The sequence below is a fragment of the Colius striatus genome, chromosome Z, assembly GCF_028858725.1.
Source record: "Colius striatus isolate bColStr4 chromosome Z, bColStr4.1.hap1, whole genome shotgun sequence".
NCBI lineage: Eukaryota > Metazoa > Chordata > Aves > Coliiformes > Coliidae > Colius > Colius striatus.
Genome location: NC_084790.1, coordinates 29,733,894 through 29,761,487, shown reverse-complemented (window position 1 = coordinate 29,761,487; position 27,594 = coordinate 29,733,894). Strand labels below are relative to the sequence as shown.

Here is a 27,594-nt window from a genome sequence, read left to right as displayed (position 1 = left end):
TTAAAAATGGCAGGACCATCAGCATCTGTATGGTAAAATGTTAAATATTAATTACAGCTGACATGCAGAACAAACTCTATAACACGGTTAAGGGTTATAAAGCAGGTATCTATTGCGCTGGCAGGTGCAAGGGAGATAATTCTGCCAAGATTGCACACGCTATTGTCTAACAAAGGGCTACTTACAGGGTACAGGTAGGGATATGCATAAGCGCCTATTACATATTCATGACCTATCCCCGCTTCATATTGTAATAAGTCCTCTTGGAGCTTACACTTGTTCAGTGTCACTGGTAGATTTCCATGCCATGGAGCAGGATGCAAACAATTCTGTTTTCCACATTCCAGGTCCTTCTTATCTGCAGCTATCTGCACACCAGCTTCTTAGTTATCAGCTTTCAGGGTCTTCACGGCCTTTACTAAAAAGCGGTTCCAATTCCAGTGAGCTGAGGTTTCTTATCATGGTGTTAGTTTACAGTGAATCGTGTCTTTCTAACTTTCGTAGGCCTTTCCCTTCTGTATGTCTGCGTTTGCTCATCACAGCCACTCACTATGGAAGTGAGAAGTTTGAAAGTCTATAAAATTTTGAGTGGCCTGGAAAAGATGAGGGAGAAAATCATGACATCTTACTGCATAGAGAATACACATCTCAGAAAAGATGAATATTTTCCTTCACCTCAGGAGTGAATAGTCTGTTTATTTATTCAATATTAATTCTCTATACCACAAAGTGCAAGTTACATGAAAGGAACATGTTAAATTAAAAAAATGTATGCAATAATAATAAAGTATTTTAAAGAAAATTTAAAAGGCATAGAGTAGTCCTTAAGGTGGTTTCAGCTTTCACTATTGAATACTTCTGACGAGAAGGCTAAATGAAAAGTGTGGTGGGAGCCACTCAGTTCCTTACTTTCAGGCACCTCATCCCATTTTGGATATCAAAAGTAATGTCCTGGCCTGTAGAAGTGCTATTTTAGAAGGCAAATTATAAAGCAGGCCTGAGCTTAGCTTTTAACAAAAATGTGGATCACATAAATCTTTCAGGGCAGATGGAACAAAAAATTTTTTCTCTAGTTGTTTTAATTTATGATCAAAATTATTATTTAGTAGGGGTTTTTATCTATTTAATTTTTTTATTTCTTGTATAAGTCAGTGTTTATATCTCTGTGATGTGTTTTGTCCTAGCTTCACAGATCGTCTTTTGGTCTCGTACAAGACTGCAAGTTAAAAACTATTCATAAAATACTGTAGTGAAAGAGTACAGAAGTAAGAATAAGAAAAAAAACAGTACTACTATCAGTACCTATCAACTTTAGAAGTTGCTAAAAGGTTTTATGAGAATCATAATTACACATATTTTTTTCTCTTTCTAGCAAGATTAATCTAGAATTCATATGCTGTATCCATAAAATAGTTGTACTATGTCTGTGTGCACTGTTTTGTTTGGAGCAGATACTGGAAGAAAACCTCATTTGACTTCATAAACATGTTTCAAAATTCCACAGCAGTTGCAGTAGCTGTCTGCATTATTTTTCTGGAGATTTGTAAAGATTCCATTTACTTAAAATAATTTTTTTTTCCCCCTCGATTTCAGGGTAATTTTGGTGAGGTATATAAGGGAACATTAAAGGATAAAACTCCTGTTGCTGTAAAAACTTGTAAAGAAGACCTTCCTCAGGAACTGAAAATAAAATTTCTGTCAGAAGCCAGGTAGGATCTCTAAATTTAATTTAAATGTATTCTTGTTGTGATTTGGGGTGTTTTTTCAAGTTTTGTTACTAGATGGATTTACAAAATATGGCCTTCAGGAAAATTCAAAGAATCAGTAGTCAAACTTTGTTTTTCATTTTTTTCTCCCTCAGTACATTCCACGGCCGTTGCCCTGGTAGCTAAACATGAACATTTTTAACATGTAGCATCTGCACTTGTTGAAACTATCTCTTAGGCAAACCAAGCTATGCCTATAAAACACATTTTTGTTGTTTTAAGTCATTCTTCTGAGATAAGCCATAAGGATTGCAATAAAGAGGACTGGAAGATGCTGTTAATTTAAATGTGATTATAGCAGTTTTACATCCTACCTTACATGCATGACTAACAAAACTGATCAAATGTGGCCAGGTTCCGATATAGACCCCATTTAGTAATTTTCTCGTAAGAAAAGTTAGCTCCAGTAAAGATATTTGATGCTGTGTAATATTCTAAATATAGGTTGATGGAGATAGGTAGATTCTGAGACCTCAGAGTAGAGGAGCGTATTGAGATAGTTTCACAGTTGTTTAAATTAACTTGTTCCATCTTGCTATGAGACTTCAAGTGTCTTAATTTTTACTCCCAAACTAGTATGATCAATATGGTAAAGTACAGTATCTACATTTAAAGACTGAATAATTTTAAACAGCTTGTAACTTGGCAACTGCAGAGATGTTTCGTTTGTTAAACACCCTGTCACTAATGCAGCAATATTAGTCTGAAAAAAACCCAAAATAGGTCATTTCTCCCTAAATATGTATGTACCAAGTAGATTAGTGTTTTACTTATGATCCTAGAAAAAAATAAAAAAAGAAAGTGATTTAAGTTAGCAAGTAGTAGAACAAACATTTAAGTTGCAGGGTCTCTGTAGAATTCTTTCTTGCCTTTGAAATCACAGATAAAGCAGAGCATGCTGGTTTAGACTGCAAATGTTCTTCTTGAAGTATTGTGTTAGAAGATGTAAATGGTTTTGTTTAATTCCCAAAATTAAAATTGCTGTCATCATATTCTTCTAAAACTTAGTATATTAATCTCTTGAAGTAAATGTGGAATGAATGTGGTCTTGAAAAGTGGAGCAGGGGAGTGCAGAAGCATGTTGTGCATGCTTTTTTGATATAACACTGCTTCTGTTCTGCTACTGAGATGCTATTTAATTACAAGTGGTCTTGAGAAACTGCAAATATGTCAAGCCATGTTTCAATTATATGCACATATACTATATAGACAAATTGTAAAATTACAATAAGAATGATAGTGTCCAATCTGGATTTATTAGTGAATCAATATGCCCTCCATTTCAAACAGAATGATGTTTTCTCTATTTCATTTTTTTTTTCTGTATGATAGAAGTAATGACATGACCTATTAAAATAATATTAAGGGTATAAGATATTTTCCTATCGTATATAATCAGTTTGTGTGATGAAGTTTGTTAATATAATAAACTTACTCTGTGTTTTGCAGAATACTCAAACAGTATGATCATCCTAATATTGTAAAACTTATAGGAGTTTGCACGCAACGACAGCCTATTTATATTGTTATGGAGCTTGTTCCAGGTAATATTTTTTTTTTCTTTCTATTCTTCCAGCATGTTTTTGTAGCTATGGTATGGTATGGTATGTCTCCTTGTCTTTATCAGTATTCTTGTGACTGAGCTGAAAAGTCACCTTTGTTAAAAATATTTGAAAATATTAGTTTTTACTAGCTTTGGCATGGAGTGAGCTCCACAGATCTGATATAAATTCTTCTACAGCCATTCAAGACAACAGAATTTGCTGAAGGCTATCTCAGCTCTACTTTTTCTTCCTAAAAAAATATTACATGCTGCTTCCTTTAGCAACAGAGTTATGTAGTGTATCTTAAGATGCTTGTACCAAAAGTATCTTCATGGCTGAGTAGTGTTTTCACTAATTCAGATTTGGATCATCTGGTAATATGAAAGATTTTTTTCTTTAACAAAATGGGGTTTTTTGGTTTCTGGATTGCTATTGATTTATTTTAGGAATCTTGAGTTCAAGTTATTCAGCACTGGTTGGAAAAAAATGTAATTCTTTGGGATGATAACAGCATTTGGGTAATTTTACCTCTTTGTTGATTTTCTCAGCGCCTGGAAGATATGTGGGTTTGGTAGCCTCTGGTATTGCTTAATAAGCAGCACTGTAGTTGTGTATCACTTGATTTGTCATCAAAATGATACAACAAGCTCTTTTAAGAACCCTTTCATTCATGAAGAATTTTATTGTTTCTAATTTTTAACTGCTGTCTTTAGTACTGGTGAAATCTTTGACCTACTGGAATTTTCTGCCTTTATTCAATTATATTGGATTAGATTATTACATTTCTATGTATGATTAACTTTATTAAAACGGAGACTAAAAGCATCATCCTAGATTTTAAGGCATAATCAGCTTCTCCAGATGTCACTGAAGATGAAAATAAATCCTCATCTTTTAAAACCTTTATCATTCTGATTCAGCGTTTTCAGAGCCTAAAGTTGTTGAAAAATACTAATCCAGTTCAAAGAGGAATTAGTGAGAACATTTCTTTGATTCTCATGCCTATTTTGCAGTCCAAGTCTATGAAAATAATGATTCTGTCTTCTGGCTTTGAATTTGCAAGAACTTCTTAATTCCATTTTTCTGATGTCTAAGTCCTCTGGCTAGCTTTTAGCTTGCCTGCCTTCATAAATGTAGTACTACATTCAAGCTATCGCACTTTTACATTTCTTTAGATCAGTTCAGAGAACCACTGATTTTGATGTTACTGGTTTTCTGTTTTCTAATGCCAACTTTGGATGAGATTACCAAAAATAATAATAGTGAGGGCTATGATTTGGTATTCGTTGCTGCCTTTTGAAGAACAGACTGGTGGTAGGCATGTTGCACTCAACAGAACTTTCTCAGTAACTGCTTTGTCTGTGTATGTCTTAAATGTGTTTACACTTGAAGGTGTTTGAGCAGTTTAATTCTGACTGATGCCTAAAAATCACATAGTTTAGCTTGAAATTTAATTCTGTAAATGTATGATGGAAATGACATATAGTTAATAAAACTGACAAGATTTTTTTCAACAAGGAAAAAATTAGATATCTTCACAAAATGTGGAATTTATCTTGTTTTCAGAATTCTGTTTCATGTTGGCACTTTTTCTACTGTTCTTACAAATATATGTAAGCTTTACAGTTACTATGTTTTTTGAGACTGCTATGGATGTGGCTCGGGAGTGGCTAATTCTACTTTTCATTCCAAATTCCAATTTCAATCTGGATTCTTAATTTGTTCAGGTTTTAAAAAGGTATTTTGAATTTATGTTACTCTGTTAATGATTCTGTCATAAACTGTCTCTGTAGAGAAATCTTTTTCCTATGTTGCAAGTGTATATCATAGAATCATAGAATGGTAGGGATTGGAAGGGACTTTTAGAGATCATCTAGTCCAACTACGCATCTGTATAAAGTCATCAGTGAAAACAATAGAGAAGGTGGCAGATGCATATTTAAGCATCTATGCACCCATTGTTACATGAAAAAATAATTCAGATGTTGCCAACATATATCAGAGGAATGAAGCTTGTTGTCAAAGCCAACTATCCTTTGTAAGCAGATCTCTTTATTTGATATGTGTGTGTTAACATAGCCAATGACATGTGTCCTAAAGTAAAAATCATGCTAGTAAAGCTGAGTTCTCCTATTTCCCTTGTAAGGAACTAGTACTATTGCGAAACAAGTATAAGAAATAGTTTCTCTGAATACAGAAGAGCATATTCTGGCATCTTTTGTTCTTTATGACATGCATACTACAAATAAAAATCTCAGTAAGTTGTGGTGGCTACCTAATAATAATAAAACCCCAATCAGTATTCTAAACAGTACTATTTCGGAGGTATGTGGTTCTGTTTTTTCTAGGATAGTATTTTTTAATTGTATAATTTAAATTTATTGATGCTTTCCAAAAGCTATTCTTCTCATTGATAAGAAAAAAACTAATTAAAATATTTCCTGTCATATATAAACAGAAGCTAAAATGCATGTGGCAGTGACAACATCCTTCATATATGCATTCACCAGAATGGAAGAGATATGATGTAAAACTGCCATTCAGGAATTTACAGAAAGAGTGACTGAAAAATAAAATTAATGATTTTTAAAATCCCAAGCAAATTATTTTTGCTGTCTTCCCTTCACCTTCCTAAAATTGCCAAGATAGCCATTGAAGTTGAGACACTGAGTCTTCAGTATTTTTTCCTGTAAACATTTTATATATTTCTAAGTTAACAGATATCTATAGAAAAATCTTATTTGCAGGCTTAAGTTCTGCTAACTAGCTGCTGTGAAAAAGCAATTTTGCAAAGCAGATGTTTTAAAAATTATTTGTGACTGCATAATGAATAAATGTATAATAACCTTTAAAATACTCTTGCAAATAATTAAAATCTTATTCCTTTTTTACCTAAATGACATTGAAATGCTAACTAAAAAGAAGTACTTCCCGGATCCTTACGAGGACCCTTACAGTGGCATAGACTTTGTCTGTACATTTTTTACTAGACTAAGAACTGAGAAAAAAACTCTTGTTTAGAAACCATCTTTGTATTACAGCATTTTGTTAATGCAGAGCTTGTGAAGGAGATTTCCTCTTTTTGTTTGGTAGTTATGACTTTATGACAACTGTAGTTACAAGTTTGAAGGTCTAAATAAAGAAAAAATGAGGAGCACAACACCCATGCATCTATATTCTGATTTTGTGTTCCTAACAGAAGTTGGACTATTGTTTCTCTTTGCTGTAGGCTTACCTTTGCTCATATTTTCTCATATCATATTGCCAACTTCTTTTCTTTACATTCTATCAGGATTCTTAATTTAGGATGGGCCTGAACAACTTATATGCTCATGCCTTCTGCCCTCATGCGTTAAGTCGAATGTGCCATTTTCTAGATGCAGCGACTTAAATCATCTCAGAAGCCTGGGCACCTGGTGTGGCACCTTGGGCCAGAAAGCACATGTTATGAGATCCAGAATCCTGTAGAGTTCTCTGCACAGTAAGCCACACCATCTTATTTGTTCAGCATTTCCTGATCGTCTGCATAGCATATGCCGAGTAAATGGAATGCATCAAGTGTAGGAGTGTGTTTTAATAGTAAGCTGTTTTTCAGATAAGGAGCCTGTAAATTTGGTTTATGACCCCAAGTTTACCTTGCAGCAATGCCTGAAGAGACTACAGTGGGTAAAATCTTCCTGCTGTTTCTGACTCCAACGAGTCTGCAGAATAGAGAAAAAACAGTATTTGACTGCTAGTTCCGTCTGTCTCCAGTTCCCAAGAGCAAATTTCAGATGCTGTCTTAGCACACAGCTAATGAGAACTCAATGTCAAAAAGACATGCCTTATTTTACAAGACAGTGAAACAAATCTTACTGTAATCACTATATCATGCAGTGAATTTTAAATCCTGCATTGCAGGAGTAGAAATGATTCAGAGCAGCTCCACCAAAAGCAGAGTACAACTCCCAAGTTAATGTGTGCTGCCCAAGATTTTCATGCCTTTCAAAAGTTCTACTTAGAAAAATTAGGCTACTGGAACTTGTTACTATTGCAGAGATCTCTGATAATTTTATAGATTGCTGTAAGTAATTTTCTTTGTAATATTTTTCCTTTTTTCTTACTGCTTTGTAATGTTATATCAGCAAAGGTGATTTGATAAGGTCTAATGCAAAGGGAGTATTTGATAGATTTTTTTTTATGCTATCTTTTTTACAGATATGAAAACTGCATTATTTTCGTAACTTACTAGAGTGTTTAATAATCTGTTGTTATACATTTAAAGTACTCAGTTTATCCTAACAAAGACAGACATTAAAGTGAGAATTGCTGAAAAATGTTGGGGAAAAAAAAAACCCTCTATATTGAGACGTGCCAAATGGTTGATGTTGGTATAGAACCATGAATTTGTATTGTCATCTGGACTTGACTAATGTGACTGAAAAGTAATATAGTGAAGGTGGGATACTAGTCATAGCATTGTTCAGTGAAGGTTGCTGCACATTTAAAACTGAATGCAGTCACATTCACCATAGGAATTTTTTAATGTAGATAAACCTTTGTCGCAGTGATTTCTAAAATGAGAAACAACAGAAAGTATGGATTATAGCACTGTGTAAGAAAGCATGTAACTGTTCTGTGATGCCACATAAATATAAATAATTGAGCATTTTACACATATATTCCAGGTTAATTTCTTTTTTCTTTACTCTCTGCCTGTTTTCCCAGTGGGATTTTTCTACTGTATGACACGTTGTTGACTTTAAGAAAGAGATGTAATTATGAGGAGCTGCTTTGTTATTCAGAACAGGAAAATAACAATTTGCCAGTGTTTCTTAAGGCCATACAGGGCATAAGGAGTTTTTATAACAGCTCATTTTTAGTGACTATAGAGGGTGATCAAAGAGACTGCATGGAATATTACTAGCTTGATGGCTAGAGCCCACACTGATAACCTCAAACAAATTAATGCTGTATTTTGATGGAGTTTAGTGAAGATTGTCAGGAAAATGGTGAAGGGTTTGACAAAATTTGCAGGAACTGGGGCTGTTTGGTCTAGAGAAGAGGAGACTGCAGGAGGATCTCATTAATACTTAAAAGTATATAAAAGATGTATGTCAAGGGAACAGGACAACACTTTTTTCTGTAGTGTCCAGTGACAGGACAGGGGGTAACGGACAAAATCTAGAACAAAGAAACTTCCATTTGAACTTAAGGAAAACTATTTTACTGTGAAGGTGATGGAGCCCTGGCACAGGCTGCCCAGGGAAAGTGTGGAATCTCCTTCTCTGGAGGTTTTCAAAACCCAGGCTGGATGTGTTCCTGGTGACCTGATCTAGGTGGACCTGCCTTAGCTGGGGCATTGGACTAGGTGATCTCTTCCAACTCATACCATTCTGTGATGTGCAATCCTGTGGTGCAGTTTACCGCTTTGTGCAACTATTTTGGCAGTTTTTCATTTATTTTCAAAGATACTTCTGTCCCTCCAGCAAGAAAAGTCTGCATATGTTCTCCAGATAAGCACTATCATCATGACTGTGATAGAAGGATTTGTTGAACTGACAGTAGATGCAAACATCCATGTATGCTCCAGTGGTTGTTTTGAGGTAGTAAAAGTAAGGTTGTAATCACATTTTTTATGTAACTTACTCCTTTTATCTGATGGACTGTTTAGTCACAAGCTGATAGCCTATTTTCTTATTTAGATTTCTAGATGCTTAAACATTTTTATATTCAACATAGTTAAAATTACCTCCCCAGAAATATTTCAAAATACTTTATTTTTGCTAAGTCATTCATTCAGAAATAGGCAATTCAAGAATTTGACTTGTCTATTGCATATTAATTTAGCTTCCTCTAGCATATATATTATGATAATATAATATGTTGTGAGTGTAGTATCTATTACAGTGTTATGAAAACTAGACTCCCTTTCTATACCAGATCCTTACCTCATACAGTTCGGAACAATTTTCCAGGAGTTATTTGTCATGTCCTTATCTATTCTGTGTCCATAGGCCTTATTTAGTCTATTCTGTCAGCACTCTGCTCTGGGTGTGATTCCCACAGCCCCTTACCAGTGGGCATTTCTGGGAATTTTTCAACCTAATACTAAATGCATTGTAGACATTTATTGGAATACTAGTGCACTTTTCAGATACAACCACAGGATTTCTATTTGATAATAGATAAGTAGCTGCAAAACAAAGCAACCACCTACTTAACTGGACATAGACTTTATGTTCCTTGTTTTAGTTAGGCTCAAGGTGACATACATTAGAGATTTACTGAACACTTGCAGCTGGAAACAGATTGAGCTATACTTGTATGTATAAAGAACACAGAAAACATCCAGTAATCTAATAGATGGTTGTCTGAATTAGGTTTCAAGTATGTATATTCAGCTTATTTCTAGACCTATGTAACTAGTTTTCAAGGTGGACTTCAGCAAGGTCATAACATCTATTTTTTGCAACTGGATAAGGTAACTTGTTCAGATTTGTACTGAATCATTTGGGATGGAAATTGCCTGTGCCATTGATGCAGAAACAATTCTGAGGTGATAGGTTTTATTAACTCAGGTGCAGCACTGCTTGATTTCAGCTACATTGGCTCCCAAGCACATTCAGAAAGAGCATAACCATTTCTGTAGTGCCTGTGGCAAGATCTGATAAGCCATTCTTAACTGAAGCTCTGCGGTTACCTTTGTGCCCTCTTCATGCTATCCTGCCTGCACCTGGCTTTGGTCCAGCTTGGCTTGCTCGCTTTATCTCTTATGAAATTACGGTGTCTCTACTGCTACTTTCTGTATGTTACAGTACTTTTTACTTCCACAGAGCTTGTTAGCTCAGAAGCATGTGCAAATAAAGCCCAATATTCTGACTGGCATATACCAGGTCCTTTCTTTCAGCTTTTCTTGGAAAAGAGGGCTGCATGGCATAAAGTCTGTTATTGCAGTTGTGGATGTACAGCTGGTACAGCCTACTAAATCCAAATTTACTTTTGTGGAATTGCTCTTATTTTCTTTAGGTAGTCATGTGCACATTTGGTGCATATAGCACCAAATCACAGCCAGCTCCATGTATTTGTGCTTACTATAGCTTATCTAAGTCTACAGTTAGCTCTGCTGTCTCTGAGATGCAGCAGAGTTCATACCAAGGACTGGAATGCTGATAAATGCTGAAAAAAACTTAACTTCTAGTTTCACATTATGCGATTCAATTGCTGTGTTCTAATTTGTATGGTGGGTTTTTTTGTAGTTCCTCCTACTGGAGGCAGTGAAATCTCCATCTAGATTGTTCAGGGTTTTTTTTTCTAGTTGCTTCTCTTTAGGGATTCCTTAAAACTCTGTAAAGTTTGGCATTATCTGCCCCATTGATTTGTATTGTACATCCTCATGTAGTGAACTTGCTGGCGAGGTTTTGGTAGTAGGAATCTACAGGGTTAACTTCTTTTAGAAAAGAGCTGCTAGAAGCTTCCCCTTATCTGGCAGAACCAGTTGCCTCTAAGATAGACCCACCACTCACCAAGGCTGAGACAGTTACTGACTGAGGTAACACCTCTGTGAAGCAGAAGTTGCTGAGCAGATGCAAAAACTGCAGCAGAAAAAGGGAGTCATAATACAAGAACAACATCTCCAGAGACATCAAGGTCAGCGGAGAAAGAGGAGATGCCCAGGCACTGGAAGAGAGGTTTTCCTGTGAACTCTGGTGCAACTCATGGTGAGCCAGGCCACAGTGGAGCAGAGATGCATCTCAGCAAGACCCTACACTGGAGCAGGCTGTGACCCGTTGGGAAGCCCATCTTGGCGAGACCTGGGAGCCCATGGAGAGGGGGGCCCTCAGCTTTGCTGTCGAGAATTGTGACCCCCGTGGGGGGCCCACGCTGGAGCAGTCTGTTCCTGAAGGACTGAGGATCCTGTGGATGAGACCCATTCCCTTCTTCTTAGTCTTGTGTATTCACATGTGCCTCTGCCTTCCTGTTTGTTCATGATTTCCATGATTTTATGTGAGGATACTAAGAGAGGCAACAGTCAGATTCCTATTTTGAAGTGTAGTTAGTAGTGATTAAAAATTCCTTTCAGCTCAAGAGATTTTCTGTTTGATAAAATAAACCAAAGTCCCAATGTACAATCTTCTTTTACTGTGACATTTGGGACTAGAGTTTGATTTTTATCTTTCCAAATGTTTTAGGCTTGGATGATACAATATTTTCTATTAAGATTGTACAAAAATATATCAGCAAGTAGATGAAACTAGAAAATCTGTTTGAAAACTGGATAAAAACATAAAAAAATAAGCAAAGGGTTTTAGTGGCTGCGATAACTTCTCTATGCATCTTACTTTTTAGTTTTTGTTACTCTTATTTTTTGTTACTCTTTCACATTATTTTTTTGCTTTTCATAGAACAACTTTTAATTAAAAATGTGTATTAATTAATACGTCTGCATTTTAAAATATGTAAATTACTTTTTTAGATTAAAAAAGCCCCTGTTCCTCATGTCTGTTCTGTATCCCATGGACTATCACAACTTTCTAATCTGGAATCCTTTTCAAGACTAGTGACAACTGTTTTTTAAAGATAGTCCAGTTGTAGGAATTAGTGAAATAAAACTGAAGAGAAGACTTCGTGGGAGAAGGTGATTTTTCTTTTTAGTTGATTTCTGAAGCAGATTGTATCTACCCATTCATAGTCCTATATCCACGTAGCCATAATACCAGAACATGGAGTAGTCCAAGTGGTATGGGCAAAGTGGTATAGTACAGCACAGATAAGGGACACTGGTTATTACCGGACAAGGGATGTCACCCTATGATTTCTAGTTTATTCTTGGTAGATGATGACTGATTTGTTGTTGGACAGGCTTTTATGCCTTTTGGGAATAAGTAGTTACTCTGGTAGGATCATTGGCTTCACACTTTAGCTTATTCTATCCACCATAGATTTAAGGCAAGGTTGTTGACCATTGTCAGTATTTTCCTCATTTCAAATACTATATGTCTGTAGTCTGTCATACCATTACAAGGAAGTGAAATAGCACGTGTAATGTGTTGTATAGAACATGTAATGTGTTGTAACCTTCATCTCATATTCATTTTGTTGTAGTGTGGTTATTTTATGCTAGTGAGTCATCTCCACTGCAGACTCATCACAGATCTTCTGGTAATACATCATATGTATACATCAGTCCTGGTACAAGCAACATCATCTCTGTGTTTACCTGTTTGATGCTGCTAGTCAGGTCCCTGGCTTTCAATACACACCATTCTTTTAACTCTTGGTTTTTTTCTTTCATTTTTTGTTTGCACATAAATGCATTTCCACTCATACCTCATTACTACCATTGTTAATATTTCTATGGCAAAACTTTGCATGAGTTTAGCAACTTCTATTTGCTTTACTTAACAGAAAAAAAGGATATTTTAAGTGAATTTCACAATACTTCTCTGTAGCCATTTGAAAAACCTTGGGTTTACAGCTTCTGTTACTACTTAGGTAAAATTACAGAATCACAGAATCCTAAGGGTTGGAACGGACTTCAAAAGCACCTAGTCCAACCCCCCTGCCAGGGCAGGACCATCTAGAGTAGGTCACACAGGAACTCATCCAGATGGGTTTTGAATGTCCTCAGAGAAGGAGGCTCCACAACCCATCTGGGCAGCCTGTGCCAGTGCTCCGTCACCCTCACAGTGAAGAAGTTTTTCCTTATGTTTCTTTGGAACCTCTTATGTTCCAGTTTGTACCCGTTGCCCCTTGTCCTATCATTGGACATCACTGAGAACAACCTGACTTCTTTCTCCTGAAAAAAATTTAAACAGAAATGATCCATTAGTTGAAAAGTGAAGGAAGATTATTTTAAGGAAAATAAGTACTTCAGCATTTCTAAACCATTACAGTTTTAATAGTTTGTCAAATAGCTGCTTACTTTCTTAAAAACTGTTTTCTGGAATTGCTACAGATGCATGTTTATGATTTTGAACTGATAATTTTGGGTAGCTCTGTTAGAGTTTGTTTTGTTGATATGGGAATAAGATACTGGGCAATGAAGAAACTCCAAATGTCTTTGTTAGTTAAAAGACTGACCATATGCATCCTCAAATTCATAAATATTCAAAACATAAATGTTCCTAGGTGCAGATAAAGGTAATTTTAGTAATATTATCATAGCTTATAAAACAGTTACAAATTTTGAATCATGGACCTCGTCTGTGTTAGATGACTGTTAAGTGGTATGGCCAGAAGCATGCTGCATGTAAGAGGAATTAAGGGGATTATTTGAACAAACTGCTACTTAGCAAAGCTGTTTAATAAAGGAAATTATCCCAGTTTGTTAAAACCTATATGTAAATAATAATATATGTAATTCCATACAATTCTTAATAATTGCTATTAGGCTGATACATTTATTTGTATAATTATTATTTATAACATTATTTAAATGGTGTGAAACTACATAGAGATATGGTTTCATATCATAGATATACAATGTATCTCTGTATATATAGATATCAATAAGTGGAAGACATCCTACCATAATTTCAGAACTGTATTTTTAATTATGTCCAGCATCAATACCAGTTATCACAATAATGACAAGAGTGCCTGGAACAAGTGGATAGGTACCATTTTGAATACCAGCTTAGGAGACCACTGATATAGGTACTCATAGTTGGTTATAGCTGCCGTTAAAGTCAGCAGTGGCCACAATTAAATGTTTTGTAAAACTGATTGAACATTTCATTACTGTTTCTCATAATTTGATTTCTTCTTGTAGGTCACAGGTTTGGGGTTTTTTTCTCTTGCAATACGTTAGCTTGCTAACATAGAATGGTAGGGGTTGGAAGGGACCTTTAGAGATCATCTAGTCCAACCCTCAGCCGTTAAGTGAACTGTTAGATTGCCATAAAATAGTATTTAATGTACAGTGTAAAGTTTATGCTATGATACACGACCAACAATAGGAGGTACTGAAATGTGGTATTTTCACTCTCTTCAAATTTCTGCATATAATGAGAAATAGTTCACAGTGAAATACGTGAAGGGCTATTTTCAGGAATCCAATTACAGTAGGCTGCTCTGATGGAGCTTCTGCCTAAGTACTACATTTTGTTATCTTCTTAGTAAAATAATTCTATTGTACTAGGCAGACACTACAATACTGTTATTTATCCTCCTGTATACCCAAAACAGGCAGTTGATTTCTGCTTGGTGATAATCCTATAATGGTCTAATTATTTCTGCAGGGCCTAGAATGGCCCAGGTAGTGTTGTGTGCCATTAACTGAAATAACAGGTAGCCATCTAGAATACAGTGCAAATTCAGCATATAAGAGAAAACATTACTTAAATTATATAGTTATCTAGTCTCTTCTTTTTTTTCCACATTCTAATTGGTCTGTTTATTTCATTTTTCTCAGCAACTATTATATTGGAGATAATGCTCTGCACTATGTGCTGCAAATAGTGAATTAGGGCTTTATTTAAACTATAAACTATAACTAGGGCTATATTTAAACTTGCTTTCAGGAGCACATAAAGATATTATGCAGCCACAGTTCTACACTGAAGGGTTTGTAGAGACATCCTCTTAACTCAAATTTGAAGTTATTCAGGTGAGTGCTTTTCTGTGAATACGAATAGATGGAATACAAGCCACATTGTACACTAGAAGTCAAAATTTACTAGTAACTCTGTCAGTTAAATGACAGATCTTAAGTCTGTGTTGGTATCACAATGGGTAGGGCAATCAGATTTGACCTAAAATGACATCTTTTACACAGAATGCAATGTATAGCACTTTGCTCTTTTATCTGCAAGTAACAGTGTTTCCAAGTCAATATTGACCAGAGTATTTAAAAGAGATTTTGCTCATATCTATGTTGGGAGAGATACAAAAAACCCAGAACTGCTAGCAAAAAAAAACCACTGACTTTTTCACTATTGATGCTGTGTGATGGATTGAGATAGTTTTATTAATAATATGCTTTGATGAAATAAATACATTGTATACAGCTCAAGGTATACTGTGCTGGTTTTGCTCAAAACTCTACAAGTTCATACATTACATGGCAAACACTGAAAATCAGGAAGTCTAAATTGCTTCCTGATGTTATTTGTGCATTGGGAAGTTACAGGCTCATGCTGTTGACATATTCTGATGTAAGAAACTGAATGAACACTTTTTAATCCTGTTTAGAAATGAACTGATGAAAATTAGGATCTTAACCTGATTTCCTGAGCATATTAGAAACAAATCTATAACATGTATTCTTTCTAAAATTTTTAACTGATATGGTTAGCTTTTCTTTTGATACCGTATAATAGCTTGATATTTGAGAATATATTTTTTTACTGTTGATTGTGGAGAGAGTAACTTACGAGTACAAAGAGTTTATGTGAATTGTGAGGAGTATGAATTTAGACTCACATTGAGTCTCAATAGAACTTTCATTCTTAGGACTCATTCCTCCATTTTTAGCGTGGCCATGTGAGAAGGGTCTTATTTTAAATATATAAAAAACTGATCTAATCTATCTTTTCAGTTCTTCCTGAAGTAAGTTGTCGAAATTCTCAGTCTTCAATATTGGAACATTTATTGACTGAAGGTAGAGTGGGTTTTTGGATGGTTGCGTAGTTTTTTTCTGTAATTTCTGTTGTGTTTCAGCTGCTTCATGGCTATGTTTTGGGTTTGCTTAAAAGAATGTTGATAACACAGGGATGTTTTTGTTATTGCAGAGCAGGGCTGGCACAGCCTCAAGGTCTTTGCTTCTCCCTCTGCCCTGCCATCAGTAGGCTGGAGGGGCATGGCCAGCGCAGCTGTCCTGAACTAGCCCAAGGGTTGTGCCATACCACAGAGCACTGTCATACCCAGTACATGAACTTGGGGGAGTTGATGGGGAGCAGCAGATTTCTGCTTGAGCATTGGTCATCAAATGGGGAGTGATGACATTGGACAGCACTTGGGTGTTGGCATTTAAGGCATTAATCCATTTCACAATTGCTCCAAATTCATATTTGATGAGCAGTACAGTTAAACTTCGAAACAGCAGACTTTTTTCTTTATTATTTTCTTATTTCATTTCTGTTTGAAATATGAATAGAAATGGGCTCCTAAGAAAATTTCAAGTGAAACTTTTAATAAATAGTGTCTTTTCACATTGCTAAGAAAAGCGGTGTATAAAATTGTGTAACAGTGTATTACTTGCAAGAGAGAGTCAGTATAGTCAATTCAGTGCCAAGTGCAAGAAACAAAAACTGGAACAATGACTGGCTACACACTAGCAAATAAATAGTGTGTTCTGAAAAGCATCACTAAGATTTTTTGTCTTTTCCTGGAACAAAAAAAAAATTATTTTAGATATCAATAAGAATGTGACATTGCGGGGTCTGTAGAGTGTCTCTCATGCTTGTCTTTGCCTCAAGTCAGTTTTTCAGAAGTGTTTTTTGCAAAGCCAAATTCCCTTTTTGAAATCCTCCATTCTGACCTTTTACCTACCGCAGACCTAAAGTCAGCAGCTTTGGTCCTCTACATCAGAAGACTATGAAGTCAAAGTAATAGCTGTTTGCCATCAATTGCCAATGTCAAATATAACATTATATTGCCCAAGAAGTAAAGCACTCTGTTACTCTTTCAAACACATCAATATAGAATTTGAGAAACACTACAACAAATGATCAATTAAAAATTAATTACTGGCATGTAACTAATGGGACCTTACCTTTTTTTTCACAATTTTTACAAACTCCTACAACAATCATTCTGTTATTAGAGAATTATATTTATCACAAATTTATCAATTGTTTTTGTCAATAATTTTCATGTGAATCTGTAATGTACAGCAGTGAAGAGTTTGGGTATATCAAGAATGTAAAGACAAGTTAGAGAAACTTCATTTTGAAAGGTGAGTTCCTTTTTTTTAGGCTAACTTCAGACTGAGTGGTCAAGGAGAAAGACTAGTAGCTGCGTTTTGTTTGATCTCACATCCCTAGTGAGAGATAAATGTAAGTATCTTACCTGTTGTGTCTCACTGTTCATCTGTCTGTTTTTCTAGGAGGTGATTTCCTGTCATTTTTAAGAAAAAAGAAGGATGAGCTAAAGACCAAACAATTGGTGAAATTTTCATTAGATGCTGCTTCTGGTATGGCATATCTCGAATCTAAAAATTGTATACATAGGTAAGGAAGATATATTTTTCTCACCATTGTGACTCTGAAGTGTAGCTGTTGCAATGTATATGGTACTTAGTATAAACAAGAGTGGTGCCTACAGTTTGAAAAAACCCTACACTTTTTCTGAAATGGGAGGTCATTAATAGCATGTCTAATTCAAAACTGATGTGTTCATTTTAGTAAAAATAATTACAACACTATTTGATCTGCATAGTTTGTTGCTATTAATAGGAGTTCCTCATGATTTTTTTCACCATATGATTTGCATTACAAGGAGCATAGGGCAACAATGAGTCATGGCAAAAGCTGTTCATGAAGCTTATATCCTGTCTGAAATTTACAGTTACTTGCATGGACAATGAAGAGGTTGAGTTAGATTTGAAGTATGTTTCAGAAAAATCCCCTTGATTCTCAGATAATAAAGGGAGAAAAACTTGAGTTCCATGTAATATTAATTGCTTGGACTGCTTTGTCTAAAATGCAGATTATCAGACATTATACTCTTGGAGTACCTCATTTCTGTTCCTTCTATTCCTTTTTGTTGCTGCCTCTCCAATTTGACTGTCATAGAGTTAAATGCACTCAGTTTGTATCAAAAGGAATGTACTTCATTTCCATCCATTTTTCTCTCAAAACATCTCAGTATATACCCTGCTACAATGATGTGGCAGAAATAGGAGACATAAACTTGATGATAATACTCTTTACAATGAAATTATGAGAAATGAATTTTGTAATATTGATGACTTCTGCTTTGCATTGTAGAACATTTTTTTTAGGTGAAATATGTGCTGCATCACATAACATAATCAACCTGGTTCATGTTTAACACCATTCTCATAAATGCTATTATCTGTGACCTGAGTGGCATTTCTCCAAGGTTTTTATCAACAGAGAATTGTTCAGGTGCTATCATGAAGTAGATTTTTCTTTAAAAACATTCTTCTTATAAGACTAAGGTGAAAACCTGTTTATAAAATCTTATACTATTATGGTAAATGTCATTTTTTTTCTCTTTTTTTGGTATTTGGCTTGGTTTAACGAAGCTTGAATAGAATAGTAATCTTACACTGTTTCCAAGGTTTGGATAATTATCCTGAAACAATAGTTAATTGAAACACTTCTACAAGGTCATGATATATAAGAAACACTGAAAGAAAAAGAAAACTCACTATGCAAAACTATGGAATATTCCTTTTAGGAAATCCCAGAAAAATATTGTAAGCAGCATGGAGAAATCTAGGATTAAGATCCCAGCCTACCGTCATGGTACAGTGTGTTTCAGCCTGGCTCTGTTTGACAAAAAAATTATGCCATAAAAATCAGACCATTAGGTTTACAATAGCCTTATAAATACTCCAGTGCTGAATAATTTCTGTAACTATAAGATTAATGTTAAATCAGAATTGCCTGTTTAAAAACTCCTTTGTTCTTATAAAATGAAAGATAAAAGTAATAGCTGCATAACTATCATTTATTAGAATTATATTGTGTAATATCTTAGTTGGTAATTGCATTTACTGAAGAAGACTATGATGTTTATTCATTGCATGATAGCTTGACACCTACAAAATATAATATTTTATGTATCTAAAATAGTTTTTGACACAGTTGTTTGTGAAGATGTGCTATCCCCGCTTCCCCCTATTTTATTTTATTTTTTAAACTCTGGAAAAAGGGCATCCCTGCTCATCCACGTGGAGCAGTACTACCATAGGTGACAATGGGGCTTTCAGCATATCTCTGAAAGATGTACTGGAGGTTAGCAGTTGTTAAGGTTGTGTTTACAAAGCTAATAGTGAGTCACAGAGTATATTTCAGAGAGAAGGTACATGTAACAACATCTTACAACACGAAATTTCATTGTTTTCAGTTAGAAAGCTGAACACAAATGTGTCAGGAAAAACAAAGCCGTAATCTATCCTGCTTTGTTAGTGCTGTAGGCTTGCCATGGCACACAGTCAGGGGATACATGGTACAAGTAAGGGAAAAAATTTGTCGCTTGTTTACCTTTTAGCTTTCAAAATCTTCACAAAATTTGTCTTCTTGTGATCACAGATTGTCACAGGAGGTTATCAGGGAGAGCTACCGCTTTCCTTAATGGAAGAAACAAAATTTTTCGTAAACTTATCCTGAAGAAAGCAGCAGTTTTAAAGTAGAACCAGATACAAATACATAACAAATGGGTGTCAGGAGGATGGAGTCAGGCTGTTCTCAGTGATGTTGAGTGACAGGACAAGGAGTAATGGGTACAAGCTGGAACAGAAGCAGTTCCAAAGAAACACAAGGAAAAACTTCTTTACTGTGAGGGTAACGGAGTACTGGAACAGGTGAATGGGTTGTGGAGTCTCCTTCTCTGGGGACATTTAAAACCCACCTGGATGAGTTCCTGTGTGACCTGCTTCAGGAGATCCTGCTTTGGCAATGGGGGTGGGCTAGATGGTCTTTCGAGGTCCCTTCAAGCCCTTGAGTTTCTGTGATTCTATGAAAGTGGTTCTCAGGTTAAAAAAAGGTAAGAAAAGTAACTAGAAGGAAAATAGACTAAGTGACAGAATGTTTTTTACTTTATTAGGTCCATAGGCTTTGATAACTATTAAGACAGATTAGTAATATATAATTAGAAATCATTTCTGCTATGTAGGTTGCAGAAAAACAAAATTGGTTTGGTACATGCTGTTGTTTATCTACAGTATTCCGTTTTTTGTTTTAAAGATTTGATCAGAAAACATACTTGTTTTTTCAGAGCTTTAAGTGACCATAATTTAGTGCCATGTACAATGGACTTGCTGTTAATCTGAAACTAAAGGCTTCTCAGCAGTTTATTTTAATGACAGTTTGTAGTTGTAGCAGCAGTTGCTGTACTTGGCCTTTATATTTTAAAGTTCTATCTAAATCTGTACTGGTATTCTGAAATTGCTATCTGAGTCATATTTTGACTTAGCTTTTTTGTTGTGAGGTCTGCGCAACAACTCATCTGCTTTGCTTTTTTTTTTTTCTTTTGTTGTGTGCTGTGGTATTTCAGTAAGTGCAAATATAAAGTTGAAACTTGTCAGAATGCTTAATGCATGTGAGTGGTTATTTGATCTACCTATTCTATCTATTTGATTTTCATCTCCTCTAGCATCACTTATTCTTTGTTCTCTCTTTGTTGCTGTGTTTAAAGAGCTTAAAAGACAAAAAAACCCCAAACCAACAATAAAAACCTGCATAAAAAGATGTTACTACAGGAAATAAAACATATGCAGAAGAATGTTGTCATTTCATCTCCATTTAATTAACAGGAGGCTGAAGAATTGTTTCTTGCTTTTCATTTTTACCAGATGCTATTGTTTGGATAGTTCATTTTTTTTTGTTGTTAATTAGAAACAGAAGATAAGGATGGAGATGTGATAATTTCAGTTAGTTCGATAAGATTTATGACTAGTCTTGTTTTCCAGTATTTGATGAATGTATTTGCCCATAATTTATGTTTAGTTTCTAAACCAATTGTGTCAGAGTATAGGAGAGAAACTGCAACTACCTGATTCAGAGAATTTGGAATACCTATTGTCTATTTTCCCCTCTATTTACCGCCAATATTTTGTAATGAAAATAATTCAAGTTATAGTATAACTCAGTAGGAAAAAATATTTTAATGTTGAGAGAGGCAATTATGTGTAGGACTTGCTTTGTTTTTATCATTTGAAAGGCAGTTTTGAATCCTTCAAAATCAGACATATTATAGAATCATAGAATAGTAGGGGTTGGAATGGTTAGGTCTTGAAAGTACTTCTATGTGGAAAACAGTGTTGTAGCTTTATCTGCAAGTATTACATATATAGTTCTAATTTAACCTAGCAGCAATATTTTTCTTGTTTTGAGTTAGCTACTGTGCTCCTTGATAGCGTTCTGCACACAGGGTCACTATTTTACTGAAGAGGTATATGGATTTTTTTACCTTATTTAACAGCTTTTTTTTAACAGCCAGTTTAATTTTTAAAATAATTTCATGTGAAGCTCATGAATTTCAACAAGGCCAAGTCTAAGGTCCTGTACCTGTCTCAGATCACAGAATCATAGAATGGTAGGGATTGGAAGGGACCTTTAGAGATCATCTAGTCCAACCCCCCTGCAGAAACAGGCCCACCTAGATCAGGTTGCACAGGAACACGTCCAGGCAGGTCTTGAAGACCTCCAAGGAAGGAGACTCCACAACCCCTCTGGGCAGCCTGTGCCAGGGCTCCCTCACTCTCACAGTAAAATAGATTTTTCTTATGTTTAAGTGGAACTTTTTGTGTTCCAGCTTCATCCCATTACCCCTTGTCCTGTTGCTAGATACTATAGAAAAAATGAATGCCTCAACCTCCTGACACTCACCATTTAAATATTTGTTAATGAGATCTCCCCTCAGTATCCTCTTCTCTAGACTAAACAGTCCCAGTTCCCACAGCCTTTCCTTGTAAGGAAAAAGCTTCAGACCCCTGATCATCTTGGTGGCCCTGAGCTGGACTCTCTCCAGAAGTTCCCTGTCCTACTAGAGCTGAGGAGCCCAGAACTGGACACAGTACTCCGGATGAGGCCTCACCAGGGAGAAGAACCTGGGTGTTGAATAAATTGAGAGCAGCCCAGTAGAGAAGAGCTTGGGAGTCCTGGTAGATAGAAAAAAGGACATGAGTTTTGCAACATGTGCTCAAAGCCAAGAAAGCCAGTTGTATAAAAACAAAAATTTTTATACAAATAAAAATAAGGGTATCCAGCAGGTTGAGGGAGGTGATTGTTCCCCTTTACTCTGCTACTGTGGGACACAATTTGGAGTGCTTTGTTTGGCTTTGAGTCCCCAGTACAAGAAAGACAAAGACCTGTTGGATTTGGTTTACCGAAGGGATAAAAAAATTATGAGAGGAGTGAAACACCTCTGCTATGAAGAAAGATTGAGAGTGTTGAGGTTATCTAGTCTGGAGAAAAGAACACTCTGGAAAGACCTCATTGTAGTCTATCACTATATGAAGGGGACTTACAAGAAAGACAGACAAAAAAAACCTCCCTCAGCCTGCTGGCCACACTCTTCTTGATGCATCCCAGGATGCCATTGGCCTTCCTGGACACAAGGACACATTACTGGCTCTTGGTTACTTTATTGTCAACCAGCACTCCCAGGTCTCTCTCTGCAGAGCTACTCTCCACCAGGTCAATCCCCAGCCTGTACTGGTACATGGGGTTGTTCCTTCCCAGATGCAGGACTCTGCACTTGTCCTTGTTGAACCTCATGAGACTCCTCTCTGCCCATTCTCAAGCTGGTGCAGATCCTACTGAATGGGCACACAGCCTTCTGGGGAATCTACCAGTCCTCCCACTTTGGTGCCATCAGGGAACTTGCTGAGTGTATACTCTGACTGGTCGCAGGCCACCATTGATCACCACTCTCTGGGCTCTGTCATTCAGCCAGCTCTTGATTCACCTACTGTCCACTCATCCAAGCCACACTAACTAAGCTTTCTGATGAGGATGTTATGGGAGACATTGTCAAAAGCCTTGCTGAAGTCAAGGTAGATGACATCCACTGCTCTCTCCTCATCTAACCAGCCAATTATATCCTTGTAGAAGGCTATCAGGTTGGTCAAACGGGATTTCCCCTTGGTGATTCTATGTTGACTCTCCCTGGTAGCCATCTTGAGGATGAGTTATTCCTTTCCAGGGATGAAGGTGAGGCTTACCCACCTGTAGTTTCCCAGGTTGTCATTCTTGTCCTTTTTGAAGACTGGAGTGACATGGGCCTTTCTCCAGTCCTCAGGCACCTTGCCTATGCTCCATGAATCTTCAAAAATTACGTTGAGCAGCTTAGCAATCAGTTATCCCCCTGAATTTCTTCCAGGTTCCTTACAGTCTTTAATTTCTGTCATTAAACAAATTTGAAGATGCGTTATTAGGAGAGAGCTGTAGTTTTAGTTGGGATCTTAAAAGTGATCAATCAATATTGCCAATGTCAGTTTTCCACAGAAGTTAGCAGCAGTATACTTCAACTATGTGTCTGGTAGATGTAGCATAAAGTTGATATTTGGTTCACATTACTTATTTTCTATATGTGCACTGTGTGTGTGAAAAGAGATAGACTAACTGCGTTCAAGGTGTACTCCTTAGTCAAGTTTTCCTTTCAATCAGTGCATTTTTATTCTGGAAGTCTCCTGTGTTGTCAAATAACAAGATATATTGCGTAGCAAGATGACCTGTGGTCCAGTTCTTCTATTTTTAGTCATATTATTACTTTAGTTTTGCTTTAGTTTTCTAGCCGTTACAAACACCACATTAAAAGTGGTTGTTTTAGCTTCATGCTGTGAAATGCTGACTCTCTGGATGTTAATTCAGAATAGCTTTCATTAGGCCATTTCTTTTAATTAGATATAAATTACTAGGAAGTACTTGTTTCCTTCTTACTAAGCTAGTTTACCTGTTCTCCTCTGTTCTCAGAACTTCATTTCCCTTTCAGTCTCCTAGTGTAAAGAATTTTGGAAAGAGATGTCAAAAGTCTTTCATAATTATGAATGCCTTCACAACCATACTAAATAGTTAAGTCAATCTTTCCTTTCTTGTGAATCTTCCATTTCCTCCTAGGACAATAGTTCAGCTACTGCAAAAAATATGAAAAGCAATCCTATTCAATTTAGCTTAGATACTGTTCAGTTTAGTGTATCCGTAGTGACTCAGGTCTCCTGAGAACAGGGAAGTGATGGTTTAGCTCTAAAACTGAGCAGCTCTCCTTCCTAAAGAGAGAGAAGAACCTGGCTGCTTGATTTTTCTGCCTAAATCTAGTCGAAGACAGGAGCTAAATACTTCTGTGTGCCTCTTTTTGACTGACTCCAAGCAATTCAATGCTCAATGAACTGGCTGCTTTGGTTCTGTTCTGAGGTTGCTTATTCTTGAGCACAACGTGTTTCTCTGATTACTGCATTTCTGCCTAGGCAAGTGCAATACCCAAGATATTTATGTTTCTGTAGTTTTCTGTGCTATTGATGACTTATAAAGAAAGGCTACGTTTGGCTAACTAGAGGGACTCTTCAAGTTTTACTGTACAAGCATTAATTTGCCATTATTAGGTTTTTTGTGATTCATTCAGAACTGTGTGTATAAAATTAAAGATACGAGATAGCTTTCTTTCACAGAAAATAGTTGATCATTTATTACTGAATCAAAAAAACTGTACTGTTGTGTAATAACAGTAGTTGATCATAGTTCAATAAATAAGTCTCTCAGAGAATTGCCAGTAGTACAGTTGAAACACTACATAAATCTAATGAATGATCATTTCAAGCCTTATTTATGAAAGCATATCTCTGCTTTATACAAAATAGTGTTTCAAAACATTTTTTTTGCATGAATATTAGAAAAGTTTCCATTCTGTTTAAAGTTAAAACCAGAAATCAAAACTTTGATGAAGAACTGTTACTTTCTGTAGACCACATTATACAGATACGTTGTTAATGTTAAAAAAGAAAAGCCACCAAAGTTTCTTCTGTCATATCTATAAAATAATTTTTTGTCAAACTTTGAATTTGATTGACACATTACAGTACCATGTATTGGGCTTTTATTTCATAACATGGACATGCTGTCTGCAACCTTCTGAGTTGGCCTTTAGCTAGTAAGCTTTTTTCCACTAGAAACGGTATTATTAGACTATAAATATACTATGCAATTATAGCATTGCAGGTTTTACACAGGCCATTGGTTATTTTTTATTTAGTCAATTGGTCATAAGAGTTACTTATGGTAGAACCATTGCATAGTGTTGCATAAACAATGCATAAGCAAATGCATAGTGTTTATTTGGATAGATGATCCAGATTGCAAGTGTGCAGGAAGGTTGCAGAAGCCCGCCTCCTCCCTTCTCTGTTGCAGGTAGCTGAGGATCTGTCCAGTAAGTGTTTCCAACAAAACATACATGGAAAGAGCAGCTGTTGTGAGTCCTGGTTGTTGATAAGCCTTGACTGTTGCCTAAAGGATGGCACTGCTGCTGCCTCAGGAGTGCTTGGCACTCTACTCCTCGTAGAAAAGGAATGCTCCATCTGTCTTAAAGGCTGCAGTGTTTGCTGACAGACTGCTAATGCTGTACCAAGTCTTGGAGTCTTCAGTCTATCTCTGCACTCCAGGGGTGTGCTGCTGTTAGGGTAACTGCTGTTAGGGTAATCAGTCTGCACGAGATCCTTTTTTCAGCAGCAGCTATTAAAGCTGCGTTCTGGATCATAGCATTCAGCAACGCTAATGTGTCAATAGTCTCAAATGCTCCAGTAAATTATTTTTTCAGAATTTTCACACTAATGTTTCTTCAAAATGTGGTATTTCAAATCACAACTTCAGTTGTTCTTCAACTTTTGCCATCTAGGAAAAACAGGTGGGCAATGCTAGATTTCCCCTCTCCTTGCCATATAGCAATAGATTACATTATTAGATACCATGTTTCAGCTCTTAAAAACAGATTTCCAAGGCTTTTCAAGATATTTTGTTTTCTTGCAGGTTACAGTCATTTCCACCATTACATTGATAAGTATGGTTTGATCCTAGAGGAATGCATTTACAATTCCAGTTGAATCAGTTCTGAATTGGTATTTCAGATTGTCTGAAGTCTTATTTGAGCAGTGTGATTATTTTATTCATTATTGAGGTTATATTATTCTGATCTGAAACTATTAAGGAGTATCTAAACACCTTAAATATTATTAATATTGTATACTTTAAACTCAGCATAATAAATTAGAGAGATTATTGAATTCTAAGTATGCTGTAGCATAAGTGGATGTGAGCTACGGTGAAGAGCTACTTCTGAATAAAAGGTGAGCTTCCTTCTAATTTATTATCTGTTTCCCTAGGCTATTGAATTCTGGCATGGCTGAATAACAAAAGATATTAAAAGGGAGAAGAGTACAATTTTTCTGTGTGGCATCTGTGTATTTGTTGTAGAGGTTGACACCCCATGTGTGCTTTATTTGAAATTCACACCAAACACTATTAAAAGCAAATTAGCTATCTCACTTAGCTTTGCCACAGCTGCATAAGGCTTGTAGTTAGAGTAAAAGACGCGTGGATTTGGATGATCAGAATATGATATAGGAAATGTCTGACTACATTTTTGCTTACTGTTGTGGTGGTTTAGCCCAGTGTCCACCAAGTCGTAAAATCACTATACCCGTCCTAAGCTGGACAGGAGAGAGAAACATAACAAGCGGTTTGTGAGTCAAGGTAAGGACAGAGAGATCACTCAGCAATTAGCATCACGGGCAAAACAGACTCAACTTAGGGAGTAAAGGTTTGATTTATTAAAGGAACAATATGAACAGGGAGATGAGAAATAAAACTGATTCCTAAAATACCTCCCCCACCCCTCCCACTTCCCAGGACTCTCCCTTCTCCCTGCCCTGCAGCGCAGGGGATGGAGGTTATGGTCAGTTCATTACAGATGGACTTTGCCGCTGTTTCTTCTCAGGGGGAGGCCTCCTCACACTTCACACTGCTACACTGTGGGGTCCCTCCCACAGGAGACAGTCTCTCACAAACTTCTCCAGCATGCGTCCTTCCCATGGGCTGCAGCTCCTCATGGACTGCTCTGGGATGAGGCCTCCCACTGGGGCAGCTACTCACCCTGCCCAAGTGTGTGTCATCCACCGGGAGAACAGTCCTTCAGGTACCAACTGCTCCAGCCTGAGTCCCTCACAGGATCACAAGTCCTGACAGCAAACCTCTGGCGTGGGCTCCTCTCTCCCCACAGGCTCCCAGGTCCTGCCAGGAACTTGCTCCAACGTGGATTTCCCACAGAGTCACAGCGCCCTTCAGGCATCCACCCGCTCTGGTGTGGGGTCCTCCATGGGCTGTGAGTGGGTCTCTGCTCCCTAGTGGCTTCCGTGGACTGCAGGGACACAGCTGCCTCACCGTGGTCTTCACCACAGGTCATAGAAGAGTCTTTCTTTGAGGGCCTGAGCACCTCCTCCCTCTGCTTCTCCACTGACCTTGGTGTCTGCAGAGATCTTTTCACATTCTCACTCCCTCTTGCTGCTGCAGATTACAATTGCACAGCAACTTTTTCTCCTTCTCCAATACATCATTCACAGAGGTGTCACTAATTGGCCAGGCCTGGATTATCTGTGGGTCCATCTTAGAATTGACTGGCCC

The 27,594-nt window shown here is 36.6% G+C and overlaps 1 protein-coding gene across 5 annotated transcripts in view; it reads left to right on the top strand.

Moving 5' to 3' along the window:
- FER (FER tyrosine kinase) overlaps positions 1-27,594 on the top strand; it is a 156,068-nt gene that overhangs the window by 100,772 nt on the left and 27,702 nt on the right. For 4 of the 5 annotated variants that reach the window (XM_062019471.1, XM_062019472.1, XM_062019470.1 and 1 more), the window contains 3 exons: positions 1,594-1,709; positions 3,216-3,310; positions 17,340-17,463. In XM_062019471.1, coding sequence (XP_061875455.1) covers positions 1,594-1,709; positions 3,216-3,310; positions 17,340-17,463 — 335 coding nt within the window. Of the gene's footprint in view, positions 1-1,593; positions 1,710-3,215; positions 3,311-6,687; positions 6,754-17,339; positions 17,464-27,594 lie in introns of those variants that run through there. The other variant, XM_062019473.1, reaches the window with a different exon arrangement.